Consider the following 20,411-nt stretch of genomic DNA (forward strand, 5'->3'; position numbering starts at 1 on the left):
TCAGTATTGGGTGTGATTTCTGTAAAAATCTTATACGCTTTAGTTCAGACAGGAGTTAGTTCATAGAGATCTGTAGCGTGCATTTATAAATGAAATCTGTTTTAAGTAACTGGGATCAGATGACTCTGTCCTCTGACGGATGATAGATCTTTTGTATGTCAGTCTTTGCTCTTGCCAATGTTTTAGTGTATTTGGATTCTCATTTCAAAATTACATTGATTGGCCATTCTTCCAGTAACTACAAAATTAGTGTGTATGAATGGCAAAGCATTCACCTATTCAGTGAATTTAGGTTTTGTCATAGAGCTGATTACTAGTTTCAATTGATTCATGCCAAATGATTAATCTTACTTTTTATTTTATTTTATTTTATTTTGGAATTATTCCATACATTGTCTTAATATTCAGTTCTCATGCAGATTGGTAACCAATAAATGATAAACAAATCAAAAAACCCTTCTTCCTTCTGGGAGAATCACAGCTTCTTCCCTGCAAGAAGAAGTGTATTAACAGACATTTGCTGGCCTAGTTAACCTGGAAAAGTCATCTTACATGGCACCAAAGGAGTAAGAAGATAGAAAAGCAACTGTCTCCCTTTACTACTGTCAATAATGATTAGTATGCATTCATATGAAATATATGTTCAATATCACATATTTCTACTGTGAACATTAGAGACTTCATAGATGTTTCTGTGATACAAGTTTTCCTTTTTGTGTTTTATGTAGTAAAATTTATGCTGTATTTGACAAAAATTCAGGACAAAATTCTAGTTTTAGTTAAGGTTTCTGGTAATGGCAAAAATATTAAACAGTGTATTCAAAATGAACATTACAGAAAGGTAAAAAGTAGAATAGATTGTCTTGGTTAAAAGAAGGGTCTTGTTCATAGAGCTGGTTGTTTTAATTTTTACAGTGGAGTGATTTCAAACCAGAGGACTGTCTTGAACAGGTAATAAAAACACTCATTTTCTGTGGAGTTGCATTAAAGGTTCCCTCTGGGATTAGGTTTTTATCACCTTGGATGGCTTTGTATTTTTCCTGAAGACTTGCTGTATTTGTTTGAGAAGCAGGAGTGGCTGTGTGTGGTCTTGTTTATTCAGTCTGGGCAACTTTTTTTTTTTTTTTTTTCCCCAGAAATGTAAAAGAAGAAGTCTCTAGCAAAAACTGAGTATACATGTAGATAGCATTTCACATGCATTCACATTATCAGACACATACTAAAATTGTGTGGACATGTGTTCTCTTCCCTTCGTTTTCTGATCCTGCTTTCCTGATCTGTTCATTACTTTCCTATGTTTTATACTACCATTAGACATCCTGTCGTTTCCACTCCAGTCTCATAATCTTATATTGGTTTCTCACTATACTGCTATAATACAGGTTAACATTTTTGTTTGTAAAATGTTTTTGGAAATATAATCAAACCAGTGAAGGCTGTTTGTTTTTAGAGAAACAGACTTAACGCAGGGACCAAATACATTCTTTGGAAACTTTTTATATCAAAAAAAACATTTTTTTTTTTTATGGCTCAGTTGAATGTATAGTAAAGTAGTTACACTGCTTTTAATTTTAAATATCAGCATGTGGCAGAAGTTTGCCAGAAATTTGCATGGATCAAATGTGATAGAATCTGTTGGTATCAAACAAAACTGCTTATGAGTGTTCAGCATGAGCAGGCTCTCAAGATTTCCATTGTGTTTTTACTGAGGAAATTGGTCTCAAGCTTGTCATTATTTCCAGCTAGGGTTTTTAAAAATTTTAGCTTGAAGAACAGGAATTTGGAAGAATGGCCATTGTGATTCAGATCTTGTTTTAAATTGAAACAGTCCCAGCTGTATTCCTGCCCCATGGAAAGAATAAGCGGTGTCTTGAATAGGTTTTAAAGTTACTCAGGGTATTTACATTTCTGGCACCTAGTAGTGGATGAGTACTAATTCTTAGTACCAGACAAGAGGGAGACGTTGAACCTTTATTTTATGAGAAATGTATATTGAAATTTGGGGAACTTGCCAATTCACCAGAATGCATATTAGGAAATTGCAGTCATTAAGAATAGTGTATTTTAGTGTAAATTTCTTTAATCTGGATGTATTGTGTATTCATTTCCTTCCCCTTGTATAGACACTATCAGGAGTAGTATAATTGTATAATTAGTGTATAAGTAGTGTAATAGATTACACCCAGACTCTTTTGCCTTGTGGCATATAAATCTTTCCCTTCCAGACATGCATGCAGTCATGTGGTGTATATATTTAGGCTGTCTGTAATAGCCCTGTAGGTTATTGCAAGCTGAAAGTCAGGACAGGAGTATTTGAGAATCTAGTTCATGTACATTGGCAGTAACTGTTGTTGTTTAGTAGTAGTCTCTCAACTATCTATTGAACAGACAATGAAACACCCTGAATATTATGATTGTTCTACAAATTCTGTGGAATAGGATCTGGTACTCAATGGCAAAGATTAACTGTGAACAGTTTTTTGTTTCAATTAAACACAAACAAACAAAAAAAGCAACACAGAAGACAGAGGCCCAGTCTTCATTAATTTTGTGCTAAGGATTGTTAAATGCTGTATCACCTTCTTTTGTGTTCTTGTTTTACTTGCCTTAACTCAAGTGTTCCTTCTTCTGTTGTTGTCCCAGTTTAAGAAGACCGATCAGTTTGATAAATCCCATTGATGACAAGCATATGTTTAAATGATCTTCTACAAAGAAATCAATTTCATAAGTTATTCTGGAGATGTCACTCAAACTGTGATGTCCCAGTGTTTGAAGACAGGCATCTAAGAAGTGCTTTTGAAGTTGCCAATTTTTGAAAAAAAACCACCTGACTTAAACAACCAAAAAAGCCTGAAGAGAAACTCTTACAAAATTCTCTTCTACCAAAAGGTTGTTGCAAACTTCTCTGTAGAAAACTACAATTGTTCTATTTAAAAATTGAGCATTTTTGATGAATTTCATTTCAGGTTATTAAAACTGAGGCACAAAATCTCTTGAGAAATTGTATTTAATTTACCCGTGGCCAGGCATGTTTTAAAGACTACTCTACAAACTTTCAAAAATTTTAGCTAATACGAGAAAATAAATAAAATGTGAAGTATTTAATAGCTACTTAACTTGAACAAAAATAAAGAGTACCCTAAAGAACTATATTGTTGGGGATTGGAGGAATTGTTTTGTTTATGATATAGTTCATGCTTGGTTGCTAAAAAACTGTGCCACTGTTCTGCAATACAGAACATCACTCAGGTAAAACCAATTTTTTGTTTACTGTGGAGCAGCCTTCTGGAGCTATTTCTGTAACTGATTTGCTTTGGTCATGCTTGGTCACTGCATTCTGATTATTTTATAAAGCATTTACCCAAATGCTTTTCAAGGAGTAGCTGAACACGCTGCTTCTTAGTGACTGTGTGACTATGTCTAGCTTTGGCACATGCTCTGACATCAACAGATTTCACTTGGACTGCGCACTAAGTGACTGAATTAGTCTGTTTGCAGTAGAGCCACACAGAAAATCCCTGCAACTGCAAATAAAATAGGCAATGCTCCTGAGAAGATCCCTCATGGAATAATGACAATAGATTGCAGGACAGGACCCCAGTTCCTTGTTTGATAATCTGGAGTTTTTGTTTAGTTAGTTCTGAAAGAGCCTCAGACTCCTGCCTACATGTTTATTCTTAAGTAGTATTGAGCTTGATATGCACACATTTGCAGAATCAGGTCACATGGGCTCTTCCTGAAGCGTATATAGTAGGGTTTATGTTTACTTCGTTCAACATCAGAGTTCACTCTTAGAAAATCCTAAAAACAAAGACCACAATATAAATCAAAAAAGAAAACAAACAAACAAAAACAAACAAACAAACAGACAAACAATGGGACTTAATTTTGGTTCTGGAGCAGGTGATGGAATGATACCAAACTAGGAGACTATAGATGAGAGTACCGCTGCAACCGTGTTGGTAGGGAGTTGCCCAGATAAGTGCAAATAGCCTGCCTCTGAAAGGTTATTGTAATTCTGTCGGTGGGTGAAATAATTTATACAAGTAGTAGGTTTTCCTAATAGTTCCAGTTATTCTTACTTAAAGATTTGTAGCATTTGGAAGAATTTTCCCCTGGTTGGAGCCTACAATACTTGTAATAAAAAATACTTGGCTTCTATTTAATGTCTTGAAAAACGCACTTGTGTTTTTAGATGTTTATGTAAATATATAGTGAAATACATTCTTCTGCCAGAACCTCTTCTGTTCTCAAGAGATGTTGTGCAATACTAAGAGCCTTCTTAATGATACGAGGCTTGACTTGGGAAAGGGGCTATAATCCAGCATATATTCTGAGTTCAGTAAGTATGATTTTGCTGCCATATTATTTGGTTTCTAGCCTCCCAGTCTGAATATTTTGGGGGGGGAGAATTGTGTTTGGGAGGGATAGGAAATACTCAATATAAGTTTGGAGAATTTAAAATTCTCAAGTGATTTTCATGCATTCACTTGGGCTTTTTGAAATTAGACATGATAGTGGAAGTATTATTTGCTTCAACCAGACTATCCTTTCATTTTTCCCTGTGGGTACCTTCCTTTCAGAATAATCACACAGAATGGCAGAGTCACTGATGCTGGCAGGCATCACTGGAGATCATCTAATCCACCCCCTGTTCAGAGCAAGGTCAGCTACAATAGGTTTTTCAGTACTGTGTCCAGCTGGATTTTGAATATCTCCAAGGACTGAAGCTACACAATGACTTTGGACAGTCTGTTCTAGTGTATGACCATCCTCACAGTAAATTTTTTTTTTTATTGTATATAAATGGAGTTTCTTGTAGTTTAGTTTGTGTATTGCCTCTTGTCCAGTGACTAAGCACCACAGAGGAGTCTGGCTTCCTTTTCTCCACATCTTCTCATCAGGTGCTTACATACATTGTAAGTCCACCTGAGCCTTCTCCCCTCTAGGATAAACAGTCCCAGCTCTCTTTGCCTCTCCTTGTATTACAGTTTTACCAGTGTCATCTTTGGCCCTTTGTCTTTTTCTACTCAGACTCAGGGCTGAGTATAGGTGAAGGTATCACTTCCCCTCAACTTGCTGGTGACGACTTTGTAGTGCAGCTCAGGATACTGGTGGCCTTCTTTGCCTCAAACACGCATTGCTATCTCATGGTCACTTGACCACAAGTTGGTTTCCAGTCTGTGCTGCCATGGGGAAGTGCATCTTCCCCAGGTGCAGGACTTTGCACTTACCTTTTTTTTTTGCACTTCCTAATGTTCCTGTTGGCCCATTTCTCCAGTAGCTGCAGGTCCTTTTGAATGGTAGGAAAATCCATCTGGTGATTCAGTCAATTCTTCCACTTTTCTACTGAAAACCTGCTGAGGGTGCACTCTGACCATCATCCCAGTCATTAATGAAGATGTTAAACAGCATCAGCTCTACTTCTTACTCCACTGGGATACCAGCCACACCAGCTTTGTGCCACTGCTCACAACCCTTTGCCTGCTTACAGCCCCACAAGCCGGTTTAAAATCTTTCTCATTGTACAGTTATCTATCCAATATTTCATCACTTTATCTATGATGATGTTATGGGAGGCAATGTCTAAAGACTTACTAAAGTCAAGATAAATGACGTGACGTTTCCCCTCAACCTTCAAGACATTTGTCTCATTGTCGAAGGCTGTCAGGTTAGTTAAGCTGGATTTCCTCTTTGTATGTCCATGTTCAGTACTACTGATCACCTTCTTGTCTTTCATGTATATGGAAATGGTTTTCCAAATTACTTATTTATCACCTTCTCAAGGATCAGTGTGAGGCCAACTTGCCTGAAGTTCCCTGGATCCTCTTTCCCGCCCTTTCTGAAGACAGGAGTGATCTTTGCTTTCTTGCAGTCCTCAGGAACCTCCCATGATCACCAGCGTATTTCAAAGACAGTTTAGAGTGGCCTGACAATGACATTGGCCTACTTGCTCAGCTCTTGTGAGTACATGCCATCAGGTCCCACAGGTGCATTCAGTTAGTTCAAATGTTTCCTAACCTGGTCTTCCACCACTGAGGGTAAATCATCTTGGTCCAGGCTTTACAACTGGTCTCAGGGAACTGAGATTCATGGAGGCAGGTCTTGTGCACTGAGGTGAACAAGGCGTTGAGAAGGCCTTTCTTGTGTCCTCATCACCAGATCTCCTTCCCCAGTCAGTAGCAGGCCCACATTTTGCCCAGTGTTCCTTTTGCTAGGGATTTTTGTGAAGATACCTTTACTTCTGCCTTTTTTATGCCTTGCTAGATTCAAGTCTAGGTGGATTTTAGCTTTTCTAAGCTCAGTCCTCTATGCTTTGACAGTGTCTTTGTATTTCTTCCAGGTCACCTGTCCCCACTTCCACCTTCTGTGTGCTTCCTTTATATATTTGAATTTACCTGGGAGGTCCTTGTTCGTTCTTGGAGGTTTTCTGTTGCCTTCGATTTTCAAAGATCACCTCCAAGCTCAAGAATGGTCAGTCCTGATGAGCATGAAGTGAAGACAAGTCAGCAAAAGGCTTACTTTACAAGTGGTCTTTCACCTCATAAGGGCTGGGAAGCAAACCATCCTTATGTAAAGGCTTTAGCACTTTGTCACCGAATTTCCCTTTTGAAGTAATCTAGGGAACGTTCGTACAAGTATTCACACAGGAATGACATCCCCTAACGCAAACGTGATGATGGATGGAGGTGCTGGAAGAGAAGTAATCTCATCTGCTCGAATAGTTGGATCTGGCAGAGATCTTTCAGCAGCTGCAACTGATTATATTTGACTTCTACACTCTAGTGGACTCCATTTCCCCTTTCAAAGCAGAGTTATATATGCTCTCTGTGTTTGTTCGTCTTTAAGAAAAGAAAACTAAGGAAGTTACAGCTACTGCCATGAACTATCAGATGGGTGCTTTTGGAGAAGACTGAGCTATGCTCTTGTTAGATTTGTGCAGTGCAAGTATGAGAGCAAACAGAAGTTTTAGAAAGGGAAATTCTAACTACCTGTAAGGGGAAAAAAAAAAAAAAACGCAACAAAAAACACTTCACAGTGAAGATTGTGAGCTATTGGAACAGGTTGCCTGGAGGGGTTGTCGAATCTCTGTCCTTGAGGATACTCCAAACTTGACTGGACAGTGCTCTGAGCAACCTAACCTGACTTCAAGCATGGCCCTGCTTTGAGTGGGGAGTGGGTCCAGATGACCTCCAGAGATCCTGTCAGTTTAAATTATTCCATGATTTTATGACTCTACGCATTCTTATTAGATACCTGTCAGTGAGACATAAGAAGTTAGATCGATATGTTCAGACCCTTTTGTACTCTTATCCAGTGGCTGGATTTCCTACGCTGTAGTTCACAGTATTCATTTCTAATAATGGGAGAGAGTGATTGAAAATGGGAGTTAGAAAGGAAGGATACAATTTTTTTTGCAGCAGAAGTGTGGAGAAACTGGCTAGTTTAAAGAATTTTGCTTTGATCTTTATTGCTGTTGAAAAACAGAGGCTGAAATTGGTTTAGAGAGTATGGACGCAGTTAGCAAATAAAGCACAGAGCAGTAGTGAAGACTAAATAAACTGCAATATACTGTTTAAATTGTGGTAAATTAACTAAACCAAATGAAAACATTGGATTAGGAGAGAGAAAAAGAATTCTCACATCTGAATTTTTCACGGGAAAGGGTTTTTCTGGGAAGATTTAGTTTGCTTTTGTCTGTGCTGGAGTGCTTTATATAAAAAAAGAGTATTTATTCTACAATGATGCTGATCATGTTGTTAACTTATCTGTAATAACTGAGGTCTCTGAGATTATATCAGTACAGGACAGTAATGAATTTACTATATTTGCATCCTGTAAACTATTTTTACTGGATTTCAGCAAATACAATCTCACTCTACATAGAAAATTTTATAGACTAAAAATTAAAACTTTCTTATTTTTAAATATATAGAAGTGGTTTGGAAATTCTTTATGAAGTGAGTACAAACTCACACAAGGAAAGGCGTGTAAATGCTACAGGGGACCTAACATTGAAATACACACATGAATAATATATTAGTTGATATACAGTACATATAATTAAAATTGAAAGAGCAAAGCAAATTTATAAAATATTTAAACTGAATAGTGAAGAACACTGCAGAGAATTAAATAAGTCTTTCTTTCTTTCTTTCTTTTTCTTTCTTTTTTTTTTTTTTTTTTTTTTTTTTGCCTGCCAGTTATACAGTACCAGTATGTAGCAGTAGCAGTTTTCTTAGGGAGGATGTTTCCCACACTTAAGAAATTGACTGGGTCTTTACATGTGCAGTGAAGCATAATTAAAGCAATAGTTTATAGATATGGTACAAAACAGTAGGATTTTTCTCAGTGCAAAGAGGGTAAACGTCCGTAACAAAGTAGAAGTGGAAATTAGTCAAATAAGTATTAGAATTTAGAATAAAACTGAATAATTAAAAATAATTAGTTTGAACATAACATCTTTGAACATAACCTTTGACATATTTGAACATAAACCTAGTTATAAGAAAATTATGAAAAAAATTTAAATCTAGTTTACTTTTTTTTTTTTTTAAACTTGTGAGTTGTAACACACTCTGTCAATGATCATCTAAAATTATACTTTTCTTTTTAGAAGTCAAAGCTACATATGTCCAACAGGATGTTGGTCTTATCTGGAATTACAGAAGCATCTGTAATAGCAGTCTTTGAAAGCTGCAAGTTTTAATATTGGATATAAATTGAAAGAATTATATGATACAGTCTATATTATTGCATTGATTAAAAACTCTGCTATAATACCATTCTACCCTCAATATAAAAAGTGTTTTAATTTGAACATAAGCTGCACTAAACAGCTTTCTTTAAGAAAATTCAATGCTAGAAGCTGAAAGGCTCTGCTGCTTTACATTCCATTCATAGGGAGAAGTTTCTGAGGTTGAGGAAATAACTATCAAGCTTGGAAGATATTAACAATTGAAGTAGGCAGGTTTGCAATGAGAATAGGTGTGGGGTTTGACAGAGTGCCAAATCATGAATTTCTAGACTGTCTGCCAGTAGTTTGGTGTCTTTCTGGATGCCCTTGTAGGGTATAACAATAGATTTCATTGCTTGCATATTGCTTCATGGGCAGCAGTTAATCATCATTCATTAAGATATTTTTAAAGCAGAAGGTCTTCTAGACCAATTCTTATTTTTGTTTTGACTATCTGAAGCCTTATCTTCTATTTTAAATGTGTTTCAAGTTTCCATGAAACCCTGTTAATTATTTGTGGCATTAGCTCATTTGACTCAGGAAAAGAAGTGTTAAAAGTATAACATGAATCTAAATGTAAAAGACAATAAAAATACCATGATCTGTATTGCTTATGTTTACTATTTTAATGGATTTCTTTTTCCTCCTCTTCTCCTGTCTGTCTCTCCTGTCAAATAAAGGCCAAGAAACACCAGGTCTTTCTAACAGAGACGTATGAAAACAACATGAGAGAGCTGGAGTTACTCTTGGACAGCTTTGCTATGTCAGGCCAGCGGACAGCAGGTTAGTTGAAGGTATAAAATGACAGATGCATCTGTCAATGTTCCAAAGTCACTACATTGTGGGAATTCTGCAGATGCCTCTTGCATTCCCTCTTCTCAACATGCTTTGATTTGATGACATGATAAGAGCAGTTCTCACAGCAGTCAAATGGCCTTCCTAGCTGAGAAAGGGTGACGGAATGTGGACCTGCTGTTGTCAGCCCAGAGCTTGATTTACAAATGCTGGGGTGTATATGATCGGTCAGAAAAGGGCTCACTTGCTGTGCTCTAAATCCAACTGAGAAAAAAGTCCTTACAGTATACCTGCAAAGGGAACAGATGTTTTGCCTGAACTGAGCCAAATTCTCAGGCAACCTTCAGCAACTTAAAGGTCATATATTCAAAAAGGTTGTGTAGGACACATGATATAACACAATACTTTTTGCTGTTGAGTGTGCACTAGTATTGTATTGCATTCATTGCATTCATTTGATCTAATACAATTATTTTTCTCTTCTAATTATAACGAATTGCAAGTTAGTAGTTGTCAGTCAACAAACTGCTGCATGCATAAACATGTGAAATTGTGGCTAACAAACAGAATTTTAACATAAAAGCTTGCGATCTTTTTTAAAGGGTGAAAACAATACACTTTTCTCATTTGAAATGTTCATTTAACGCTATGTATACAAAAAATTCTCCATGTGACTTTCTGTTAGAAAGTCCTATGCTAGACACAAAAAGCTTCCAGTTTACAGAGCAAATAAACTGGAAACAACAACAACAAATGAAACAAAACAAAACCAGATCAAAAGTTTCTTAAAGGACAAATTAATTTATTTGATTTAAATTGTGATGACAAGTTTCTGCAATGTTTAGCACCAATAGACATAAAAGGTGGTATAACACCTTTAAGGAAAGATACACATATAAATTAAGATTTTTTTTAAGGCCTAGTACTGTTAAAATAGAGTAAAGGAACTTCCTAGAAATTCTGTTGTTCTCAAAGGCCTAGCCTTGCATATGTGATAAATTGATTTCTTCATATGGGCTATATAACTTTTATTTGGGAGCTGGTATCACTCTTATTCTGTAATTGTAAGTGTAATTCGTGTGGGTAATACCTATAGGTTTACTGCAGATATGTCAGACTGAAAAGCTCTTTAAATCTGTATGTTTTCCTCAATCTTGCAAAGTTCCACATGCCCAGAGGGGATACTGCAATTCTGGAGGGAGCTGGGTGCTGCTGCCAAAGTGCAGTTCCAAAGTAGTAATTGTCTTTTGGGTAGGTTTTCTGTTCTCCCTCGTGATAAACTTCGCAGAGAACAGCTTTAACCTGTCTCACAGCTTTAACCTATCTTATTAGGGATTTGGTAACTTCAGTATTAATTTGCTTTTGTTGTTTGAGGTAAACTTCGAAAGATCTTATTTAAAGGGATCTTTTTTTAAGCTTCAGTGTCTCTGTAGAGGCTTAGTTGTGGAAGAAAGTCAAATTTAGCACTGCTGTAGATTGAGTCTTTAATACTGAAGTGGATGTTGACGACTATATTTGTTCTACATGTTCAGTATGCTTTTAAAGTGTGAAACTTAACATTTTTAATGCTCTCAGCTTAATGTGTTACTCTTAGGAATTTATTATCTAACAATATCATTTTTCAAGAAAAATGTCTTATTTGAAATGGATACACCTTGATGCCAGTAAAAGTCAAAATCATTGGTAAATCTTCATAGTTTAATTAGCAGAAGTGGGGAATTGATGCTACATGAGCCACAGTTGACTGGACAGTCTTCCTTGTTTTGATTTTTTTTTTCTTTAAACTTTCAATTCCAGTGGTCAAAAAAGTGGCCTTAAAAATCTGTCAATATAAAGGCTCCAGGCCCTTCATTTAAGTGCTGATAGTTGCTGTGCTTTTGGAGCTATCCAGGAAAAAGAGAAGAAGACTTTATATTTATCAGATTGAAAGAAATTAAAACAAAATAAATCTTTATACATTCCAAACTAAGAAGCACAATCTACATCTTCCTCTTTTTAAGTGACCTTAATAAATATTTCACAGCATTGTTACTGTTACTGGCCAATTTGCATGATTTCGGTTTGTTCATATTCAGTTTGTCATATTTTGCAGTTTTTCACCTGTAGGGTGTGAGCTCAGGGAAATTTGTCTTCATTTAAGCAAAAAAGAAAAAAAAAAAAGTTGCAGTAATCTGAAAAAAAAAAAAAAGAAAATTGTGAACTGAATATAAAGAGATAAGAGTTTTAGCTGTTTGAATAAGCTGAAAGACTGAAAGAGTAGTTTACTCATCTTTCTACCTCCTGTCAGAGTCATGTTGAACCTGGCATTTTCCCCAGATTTTTCCCCAAAACTCTTAGGTGATACTGGGCAAATGCTTCAAGTATTGTTTTCCCCCTTGTTGCTGAAGTAGGGCCTCTCCAGCAAGACAGTGCCATTTGGATTATGTTGCATGTCTCCTGCATAGCTGTATGGAAACAGACAACATTTGGCCAGTATTAAAGCTGTAGGCTTGTTTTCAGCTAATGCAGGAAGGTGGAATCTGGTATTTCTGTTGGCAAGCTGGGCTGCCTAGAAAATAAGGTTGCAGCAAAGGCAAAGAATGCCAGGATGGAAAGTTTACTGGCAAAAGTCTGTTCTTGGCAACCATGATGTAAATTAAGACAGTTCAAAGGCATGTTTTAGGGACAGCACTGGAGGTTGGGACTTCAGAAATGAAGATACATTATTTAGACAGCTTGATGAAAAATATGGATTGGAAGACAACTGCTAGATTGACTTAATGGCTATTATTTTAAATTGATGATAACTCCATGTTACAGCTTCTTTGGAGCTAGAAGTAGGGAATAACAGTATTTTTATTTTATTTTTTATTTTTATTTTTTTTCCCGTGCAGGTTCACTGCTAAGTGTTCCTACAATAGATAATAGGAAGAAATTGCTTTTGTAATTGAAAAGACAGCACTGGAGTCCTGTGCATCCTTAACTTTAGTTATGGTAAAACGGCAGTATTGTAAGGTGTTACAGATCTGTTACTTATGTCTAAAATCTGAACTTCTCACAAAAGGTCAGATTTTATGATTTTTTTCTCAGGATGATTGTATGTGTAATAAATTGCCATCTGGGACAGGTCTAAGACTCAGAGTTTTGAGTCAGGGCACTGGACTCCCATTGAGAAGATGTTGCTTTTCCCTGACTCTGTAGATGGTTAGAAACTGTGGAAAATACATGTAGCTGTCCACTGGAGGTACCTGATAAGACAGAGCAGCATTCTGTCCTAGAGATGTGCCTTATTTTTAAATTCACTTTTATGTGCATTCTTTATAAGTTCACTTTTATGCTGTAGGGCAGATTATGCTCCTGAGACTGAAAACAAATTTACAAAACTGTATTGGTTTTTCTAGGCATAACTTTGACAGAAACAGCCGGCCAGCAAGTTGAATAGAAAAGTTATTGTCCAATCTGAATAGTACTCAGCCATACTCCATGCTTTCTGGCATTGAAGGGCTGGGAAAGAAGTCAGTAATTCATTTAAAACTTAAATTTTCAGAATGGATGTTGGCAGTATTTTCTAACTTGCATGTGTGTGCAGGTTTTCCACTAACAATAGTGTTATGTGTGGCATACAAGATGTCTCATTTTTCAGAATGTCATACTAATTAGATAATACTAACCATAGAATTATATAAAAAAAATAAAGATCTAACAACTTGGAAGTCTGTAAGGCCACCTTCTCTGACTGACAAAATTTCATTCAGGACTGAGACTGACCCAATGAAAAGACTTAGTATTTAGTATCTGATTTGACTTTATGAGCCTCTCTGGGAAAAATGATGATAATTGCACATTACTCATAACAGCTTTCTTGGAGCTAGAAGTGTAGAAGAATAGTACTTTTTTTTTTTTTTTTTTCTTCTGTACAATAGGATCACTTCAAAATATTCATGCAGTGGGTAATGGGGAGAAGCCCTGTACATTCTTATCTCTAAGGCTTGAGGAAAAGGTGATGTTATCATTTGTTACAAAATGGATTTATAAAAGTTGCATACTAATATAAACAAAGCTGAGAAGAGGAATCTGTCAATAACTTGCTATTTTGCTGTAACACCAGAAAAAATGAGTACGTTTTTCTGGGAAATTTAATATCAGCTGACATCTTGTGACCTCTTGATCAATATAGGGTTGTTTTGCTTTCTTAGCACATTGTACTACAGGCTTTGGAATGTTCAGACTTGTTCATATGTCCCTAATTAAGGCAACCAGATCAGAAGTCTCCATCTAAAAGTTTAATAAATAAGTATAGTGTGTATATAATGGATATATCAGCTTGAAGATTTATAATTGAAACATTATGTAGGACTCTGCAGACAGATAATATTTTTTTTTTTTATTATTTCCTTTGGAATGAAATTCAAGATCATTTAAAAGGTTTTTAAGACCTCTCCAAGCATAATATAGTCATGTGATCTTTGGCTCAGTTAAGCTTTGAGTAAATGAAGTACTACATTATAATTTGCATGCTTAGTCACAACAGCAAAATAATGTCAAGAAAAGTGTAACATACTTAACTTTCAGGCAATGTGTTTTTCAAAGTGTGTTATTGTGTGGTTTTAATGTTGGCTGGTCTGACTGAATGACACAGTTTTGACCACTGTAGAAATTATATATGAGACTGCATACCAAATACATTAGGTAAAAATGTAATCCAGAATTTACAGTCCTGTATCTTGTATTAAAACTTTTATACAAATGTCTTTCAGCTGTATTTGCTATGAAAGTATGGCTATTCAGCTTTATCTTTTGTGGAAAGCAAGGCTGCTGTTCAGTGTTTTGTATTGTCACTGAAGCCCTAACTAATTTTAATATTTCTCATCCAGTGCGAGTAGTTTTCTCTCTGTGGCTTTATGGGCTTAATTTTCATTCTCTATTTTTCTTTAGGCACTTGTAAGGACAAAGATAAACCTTCAAGCTTCTCTGTCCTTGAGACTTTGAGTTGTACCTTGACAGCTTACCAGAACAAGCTGGAAGATACGTCTAATGAGGTAACACTTGCACTGTTTGGCTCTATATGTATTGCCTTCAGCCTGCAGCAGTACATACGCTTTGCTTGTAACAAAGGTCAGAAGAGAGGGAATGTTGAGCTGACAGCTTCACGTATACGAAAAGAAATAGCCTCTGTCACTACTATTTCTCTAAGCTTGCCCTATGGTAAAGTTTCACTTATATTTGGGGGGACGGGGAAAAGAGGTTTTTTTCCCAGTTTTTTTTTTTTTTTTTTTAAATCTGTTGGGCTTATTATTTTCAATAATCATTCATGGAAATAGGTCTTCCATATCTAGGATTTCAGTTAAAAGAAGACAAGATGTAAGAGTTCGGGCAGTGTATACTACAGTACTCCTAAATATCACTTAAGACTCAACAGTCATTTGTATCAGATATGCAAATATGCATTCCCTTGTATATTTAAAAAATGGCATAATTTTCTGAGATGAGTGTGTTTATGATGAAGTCTCTACTTTTTGATGGTGTTTTGCAGTCTTTGAAGTAAAATAGTACCTTGACAGTACTTTCCTTAAGATACCTAAGATGGCAATTGATACATTTCAATTTTGGAGTCTTACCCATGAAAAAAAAGAAAAGCTTTTCATGCAGTTCTACTGACCTTTTATTTTACTGTCTAAAAAGTCACAATCCTGCATTTATTTTCTCATTTGTATTGCTAATGTGATTAAATTAATCCTCTTGGGTTTAAATGTTTTATGAATTTGTAGCTTTAAAGGCTGTAGAGAGAAGTTGACTACACTTTGTTAAAGCTTTTCTGTGCAAAATTTTAATTAGCTTATCTTTGGATAACGTTGGCAAATACAGAAGACCAAGGTGTAGTAAGACTGTAAAAATGCCAGTACTGGTTTTTCATTTCTAGGTTTTGTCTTCTGTTTTGATAAATGCGTAGTCTAGCTAGGCATTCACAATATTAAAAAAAAAAAAAAAAAAAAAAAAAAAGGTATATGAGCTTTGCCCCTCTTACAGGAAAATGCATGGTCTCCTGGAAGACCTTTGAGTTTGTTCAGTGGGCGCAAAAATAAGTGACCATGGAAACAATTATACTTTTGTAAACAGCAAGCACTGTTAGGTCTCTCCCAGTGAGATAAGAGAGCCGACGTGTATAGTCATTATGAAACTCTTCTGAGACCCAAGTCTGGAAGCTGCAGAGTAACTAGGAACATATTACCCACAGCGAATTGTTATTTGGGAGGAGGAGTGTCACGTGGTGTGCAGCACAGTTGAAAAGTCGACTCAGCAGGCTTTGGCTTAGTGATGTGCTTTGTTGTGAAACCGTGCCAGAGACAGCAGTGGGGAGACCAAGGGGGTGGCTGCTAAGAAAGCAAAGAGAGTATTCTGACAGAAAGAAGAATGAACTGTCAAGAAAAATAAATCGCAAGCAGAGCAGGACCAACTGATGACCTGCCACAAGACTTCCCAGTAGGACTGCATGTGACTGACCCTGAAGTTGTCATACAGAGCCAGAGATCACCGAGCACCTTCATGGTGCACAGAAAGGGCAGTGCTCTGTCCTTCTTGATTACCCCGTCCCCAAAGATAACACTGCTTTTGTTTTTTTGTATATTATATATGTATAGTAATAAAACTGTTTGTAATAATACAATAAAACTCAAAGGGACTATGAAGGGCACTGTGCAATAAAAATAGGATGTTTTAATACATAGCAGTAACGGTTTAGTTTTGAGTAATTATGTAGTGGTTATTTTTGTAGTGAGATTTCCAACAATACCGCACATACTGATGGAATTATTAATATACATGTACACCTGTGTGGGCATGTGAAATATACTGGTAAACTTGTAATTTGTCACCTTTAATTTACTGTGTTAATGACTAGATCAAGTGATATAGTTTGTTTGTGTGACTGAAAGTTGTATGCGTGTTTTGTTTTTGATGGAGAATAAGCTTTTGACTTTCTGTGCAGAATGTGCAGAGGCTCTAGTGCAGAGGCTAGAATATGCTTGGGGAGAGAGAAAGGGCTACTAAACCGTTACTAACCGTAAAAAGACTGGAAATATTCCAACTGCAGTCTGCAGTTTACCATAATTATTTCTGAGGGTTCTGCCAGGTCTTCTGATCTGAATTTGAACAACAACAACACCAAAAAATTCAGAGTAATTTGTAAATTTTGTAAATGGGATATTTTACTTAGGAGTTGTTCCTGAATGTTCAGGTGTGAGCAGTAGCCTTCAGTGTAGTACATATCTATTTGATGTTTTATTTCAGATGAGTGTGTTACTAACCTTATCATCAGGTAACCAACAACAAAGATTATAGTGATGTGTTATTATCTTTTTTTTTTTTTTTTCTGAAAGTTAAGCTAGTGGTGATATGGAGCACTAAGGTGGTTGCTTCTAAAATCAAAAAAGTTGACAAGTCAACACGTCTCTCTTGGGATCATTACTGCTGCTTCTTGGTATCTGACTGCTGGGCAGCACTCTGTAAAAAGCAAGAGACTGTTCTCTTAGCTGGACACTTTGTGCAAAAGGCCAGTGACTTTGCAAGCTTGTTTTCTCAAACCACTCCCCGAATCATAATTTGAACTTATTACATTTTAAACACACTTCAAAGTCTATGTTTTTGTCAGACATTTTGAGAGTTGATGGAAAAGTTAATGATGGGCTCTGTTTGGGATTTAGCCACTGCTATTTATTGTAAATCACTATAAAAGAGTTTTTAGGGCTTTTTTTTTTTTTTTTTTTTTTTTTTTTTTAAAGCACATTATTCAGATTGTGGAGAGTATAAATATTGTCAAAGGAATTGAAAAAAAAATTATTATACAAAATTCTTCCTTTATATTAAAGTGATTATATAGATCTTCCGTAAGAGTCTTTTTGACCTCCGTGTTTTTTACAGCTTGGGAAAATGACGGCTTTGTGTGAAAAGATGACAAAAGAACTTGAGGTATCCAAAGAGAAGATGTATGCTTTAAGTCAAGACCTTAAGGTATGGTTTCATGAACTTAACATCAAATTTGAAAGTTCTTCAAAATGTATCCATCTGGATTTAAGTTATCTTTTCATCGTATCTGAATAAGTCTCTGAATCATTGTATTCTGTTGAGCAGACTAGTTACTCTGCAAGCTTGTGTGAAGTCATTCTATCTCATTCTGGTTACCACCTGAGTCTACATAACTGAACATTTCAATGATTGCACTTCTGAAATTATTTGAAATCTGTTTTTCAATTTGCAAAGTATTGTTTTATATTGAGATGACTTTCAGTAGTTTTTTTCTTAACTAACTGTATCTACTTTTATCAAGAAAACTAAGAATTAGGGAAGAACGTTATCTCTGTTTATGTGAACGGAGATTTTATTAAAGATGTCCATCCTTAGTTTTTGTTTATCAAAACAGACAATATATGTATGAAGCATTAGGTATACCAGTAAGATATACCTGGGAACTGGTAAAGACATTTCAGAAACCTTTTTGAATAAAGAGATTTATTTTTTTTTTTGGCTAACATACCACTTTTGTAATGTCCTGTCTGGTTACATCAGTGGCCAAGAGAGTGAGGAAGTCCTGAGGTCATGGTTAAACTTAATGTTCCAACTGGCAGTGTATTATATTACTGCCAAAATAGAATGTCTCTACTCCCAGTGTTTCTCAGATTGTTTTGCACGGTATATACTGCTTCATCACTTCAATTTAGTCAGAGATATTTCTGCAACATTCATTAAATCTTCGTATTCGTTTATACTTGAACATCATATCCTTTCATCTGATGTGAACTTTCTTTACTAAATAGTTTATGTTCAGGACACTTATGGTTTCTGCTTCTGTTACAAGGTCTTTTTAAAGCTTAGGTGCTTTATTATTTGCAGACCCTATTGCAACAGATATGTGTACTCTTCAAGCAAAAAATGCATTTTCTGCACACAGATGGTGCTGCTTTGTATGTAGTACATACTAAGTGATTGTGTATGCACGCAGTCACTTTAAATCTTCAGTGATAAGATTTAATAAATGATTGAAAACTAGATCCACCCTGAAAAGATTTGTTAGAAACTTACTGGTGCTTTAATATTGTAATATTTTCATTAAGAGGAAGAAAAGTCATTGTCTAATGAGTTGGAAGCATCTTTACTATTATATTTTCCATATAAGCAGCTATGGTTGTATGAAAAAGAAACAATGCTTTTATTTTGACCTTTAACAAACTTTAGCAGTTCTGGAAGTCCAGTACTTGTAGGAAGGGTAAGCATGTGTATGTCAGCGATCTTTTGTCTTATAAGGGATAGTTTAATAAATTCTTTATCTTGTGAGATTTGGTATTGGTAACATGATCTTTATGACCATTTCTGATGATTAATTTCTATTCATGGTCAAACCTCCAAAGGGAGTCCTCAAATTATTATTTTTTTCCATGCAGATAAAGACTATAGTGGTTCACAGTAGCTCTGTTGTCCACCAACCTGGCTGTAATGGATCAAAGATTTACTTATGAAAAAAATCTTTCACTGTCTCAAAGACCAATTCACTCTGCGGAGGATAATTTGCATTCATGACTTCTGAATTCTCATTTGGGGAGATAACCTGGATTTTGAATTCAAAAAGATAAGTCAGTGTACCATGGAGTTTTTAACTTTCTGAGATGGATTTCTGATGCTGTCTAGTTCTAAGCTGCAGAAAAGGACTATTGCCAATTTTGAGAATCCATTATTGGTAAGATGTAGTCAGATTAGCCTGGAGTCTTCTGAACACATGGCAATGTAAATGTTTACTTCCTCAGATGCAGACGTCTAGAGTAAGGTACCAACCTTTCTGTTCTGTGTCTGTTCTACAGGAAGCACAGGATAACCTGGCTGATGCCAGTGAAGAGTTAAATCATCTGCATACTAAGTGTGCAGACAAAGAGATTTTAATAGGAGCTTTAAAAATGGAGCTACAGAATGTACAGCAGTGCTGGGAGAAGGAGAAAGTATGTGCCACAGAATCTGAAAATGAAATCCAGAAGCTTACCAGGGCTTACCAGAAGGATATGGAGGTATTACCAGAGACAAGATGACTGTCAAAAAGAGTCTTTATTTAATCTCTACTTTGTACATTTACATACATCAAATGGTTACCTTTAGACTTAACATTTATCCCCAAAATATGATTTTAAGATATGTATTTTTAAAAATGTATTTAATATCTACAAGATCTCAGGATATATTGTTTCTGCTTCCGTCTGTGTTGGAACTAATATCTTAACTCTTCCAGTATTTTGAGCTTTTGAACAACTGAAATTATTTAAACAGATACGCTCAATGAACATTTTTTCTTTCTTTCAAACTGAAAGTTAACAGGAGTGTTCTACGTTTGGAACCTACAACAGTATCATCTTCACATGTTGTTAATTACTGATTCACATAGCAATTGATAGATAGCAAATGTGGAATTGAGGTAATTTTGCATGCCTGACAAAAAAACTAAAAAAATCTTATTTGTGACCTTTTAGCTCATTGTGGTGTGCTACAAGTGGGAATTGCTTAAAAAAAATCTTATCTCAGAACTGTTTTCTCTCTCTCTCCTTGTATTTGTTTACAGATGTTAATTTTCTTGCTTTATTATTTCTCCCCAGTAAGGTAGTTCTATATTAGCAATAGCAATGATTTTCTTTATCATTGTTGTTGTGCATATTGAGCTCATTACTTCCACGAATTTGAATTTGGATGCCAACTGAGTGAAAAAGGAACATTCTTTCCACCTCCCTAGCAGTCTGGTATTTAAATAGTGTCCACATGAAGCAGCTGGAATTGTTATACACACATCAGATAATGATTAAAGTGAAGGAAACTAGAAGCCTGGTTATATTGTAAAGTCAGCATGTCTACAGCACTGTGGTTGCATTCA

At 35.8% G+C, this 20,411-nt stretch overlaps 1 protein-coding gene across 4 annotated transcripts in view; it reads left to right on the forward strand.

Moving 5' to 3' along the window:
* Window positions 1-20,411, forward strand: part of CCDC171 (coiled-coil domain containing 171) — a 173,692-nt gene that overhangs the window by 47,461 nt on the left and 105,820 nt on the right. For all 4 annotated transcript variants that reach the window (XM_032205832.1, XM_032205835.1, XM_032205833.1 and 1 more), the window contains exons 9-12: window positions 9,418-9,520; window positions 14,447-14,550; window positions 17,429-17,518; window positions 19,360-19,560. In XM_032205832.1, the coding sequence (XP_032061723.1) occupies window positions 9,418-9,520; window positions 14,447-14,550; window positions 17,429-17,518; window positions 19,360-19,560 (498 nt within the window). The remainder of the gene's footprint in view (window positions 1-9,417; window positions 9,521-14,446; window positions 14,551-17,428; window positions 17,519-19,359; window positions 19,561-20,411) is intronic.

The sequence above is a fragment of the Aythya fuligula genome, chromosome Z, assembly GCF_009819795.1.
Source record: "Aythya fuligula isolate bAytFul2 chromosome Z, bAytFul2.pri, whole genome shotgun sequence".
Classification (NCBI taxonomy): Eukaryota; Metazoa; Chordata; class Aves; order Anseriformes; family Anatidae; genus Aythya; species Aythya fuligula.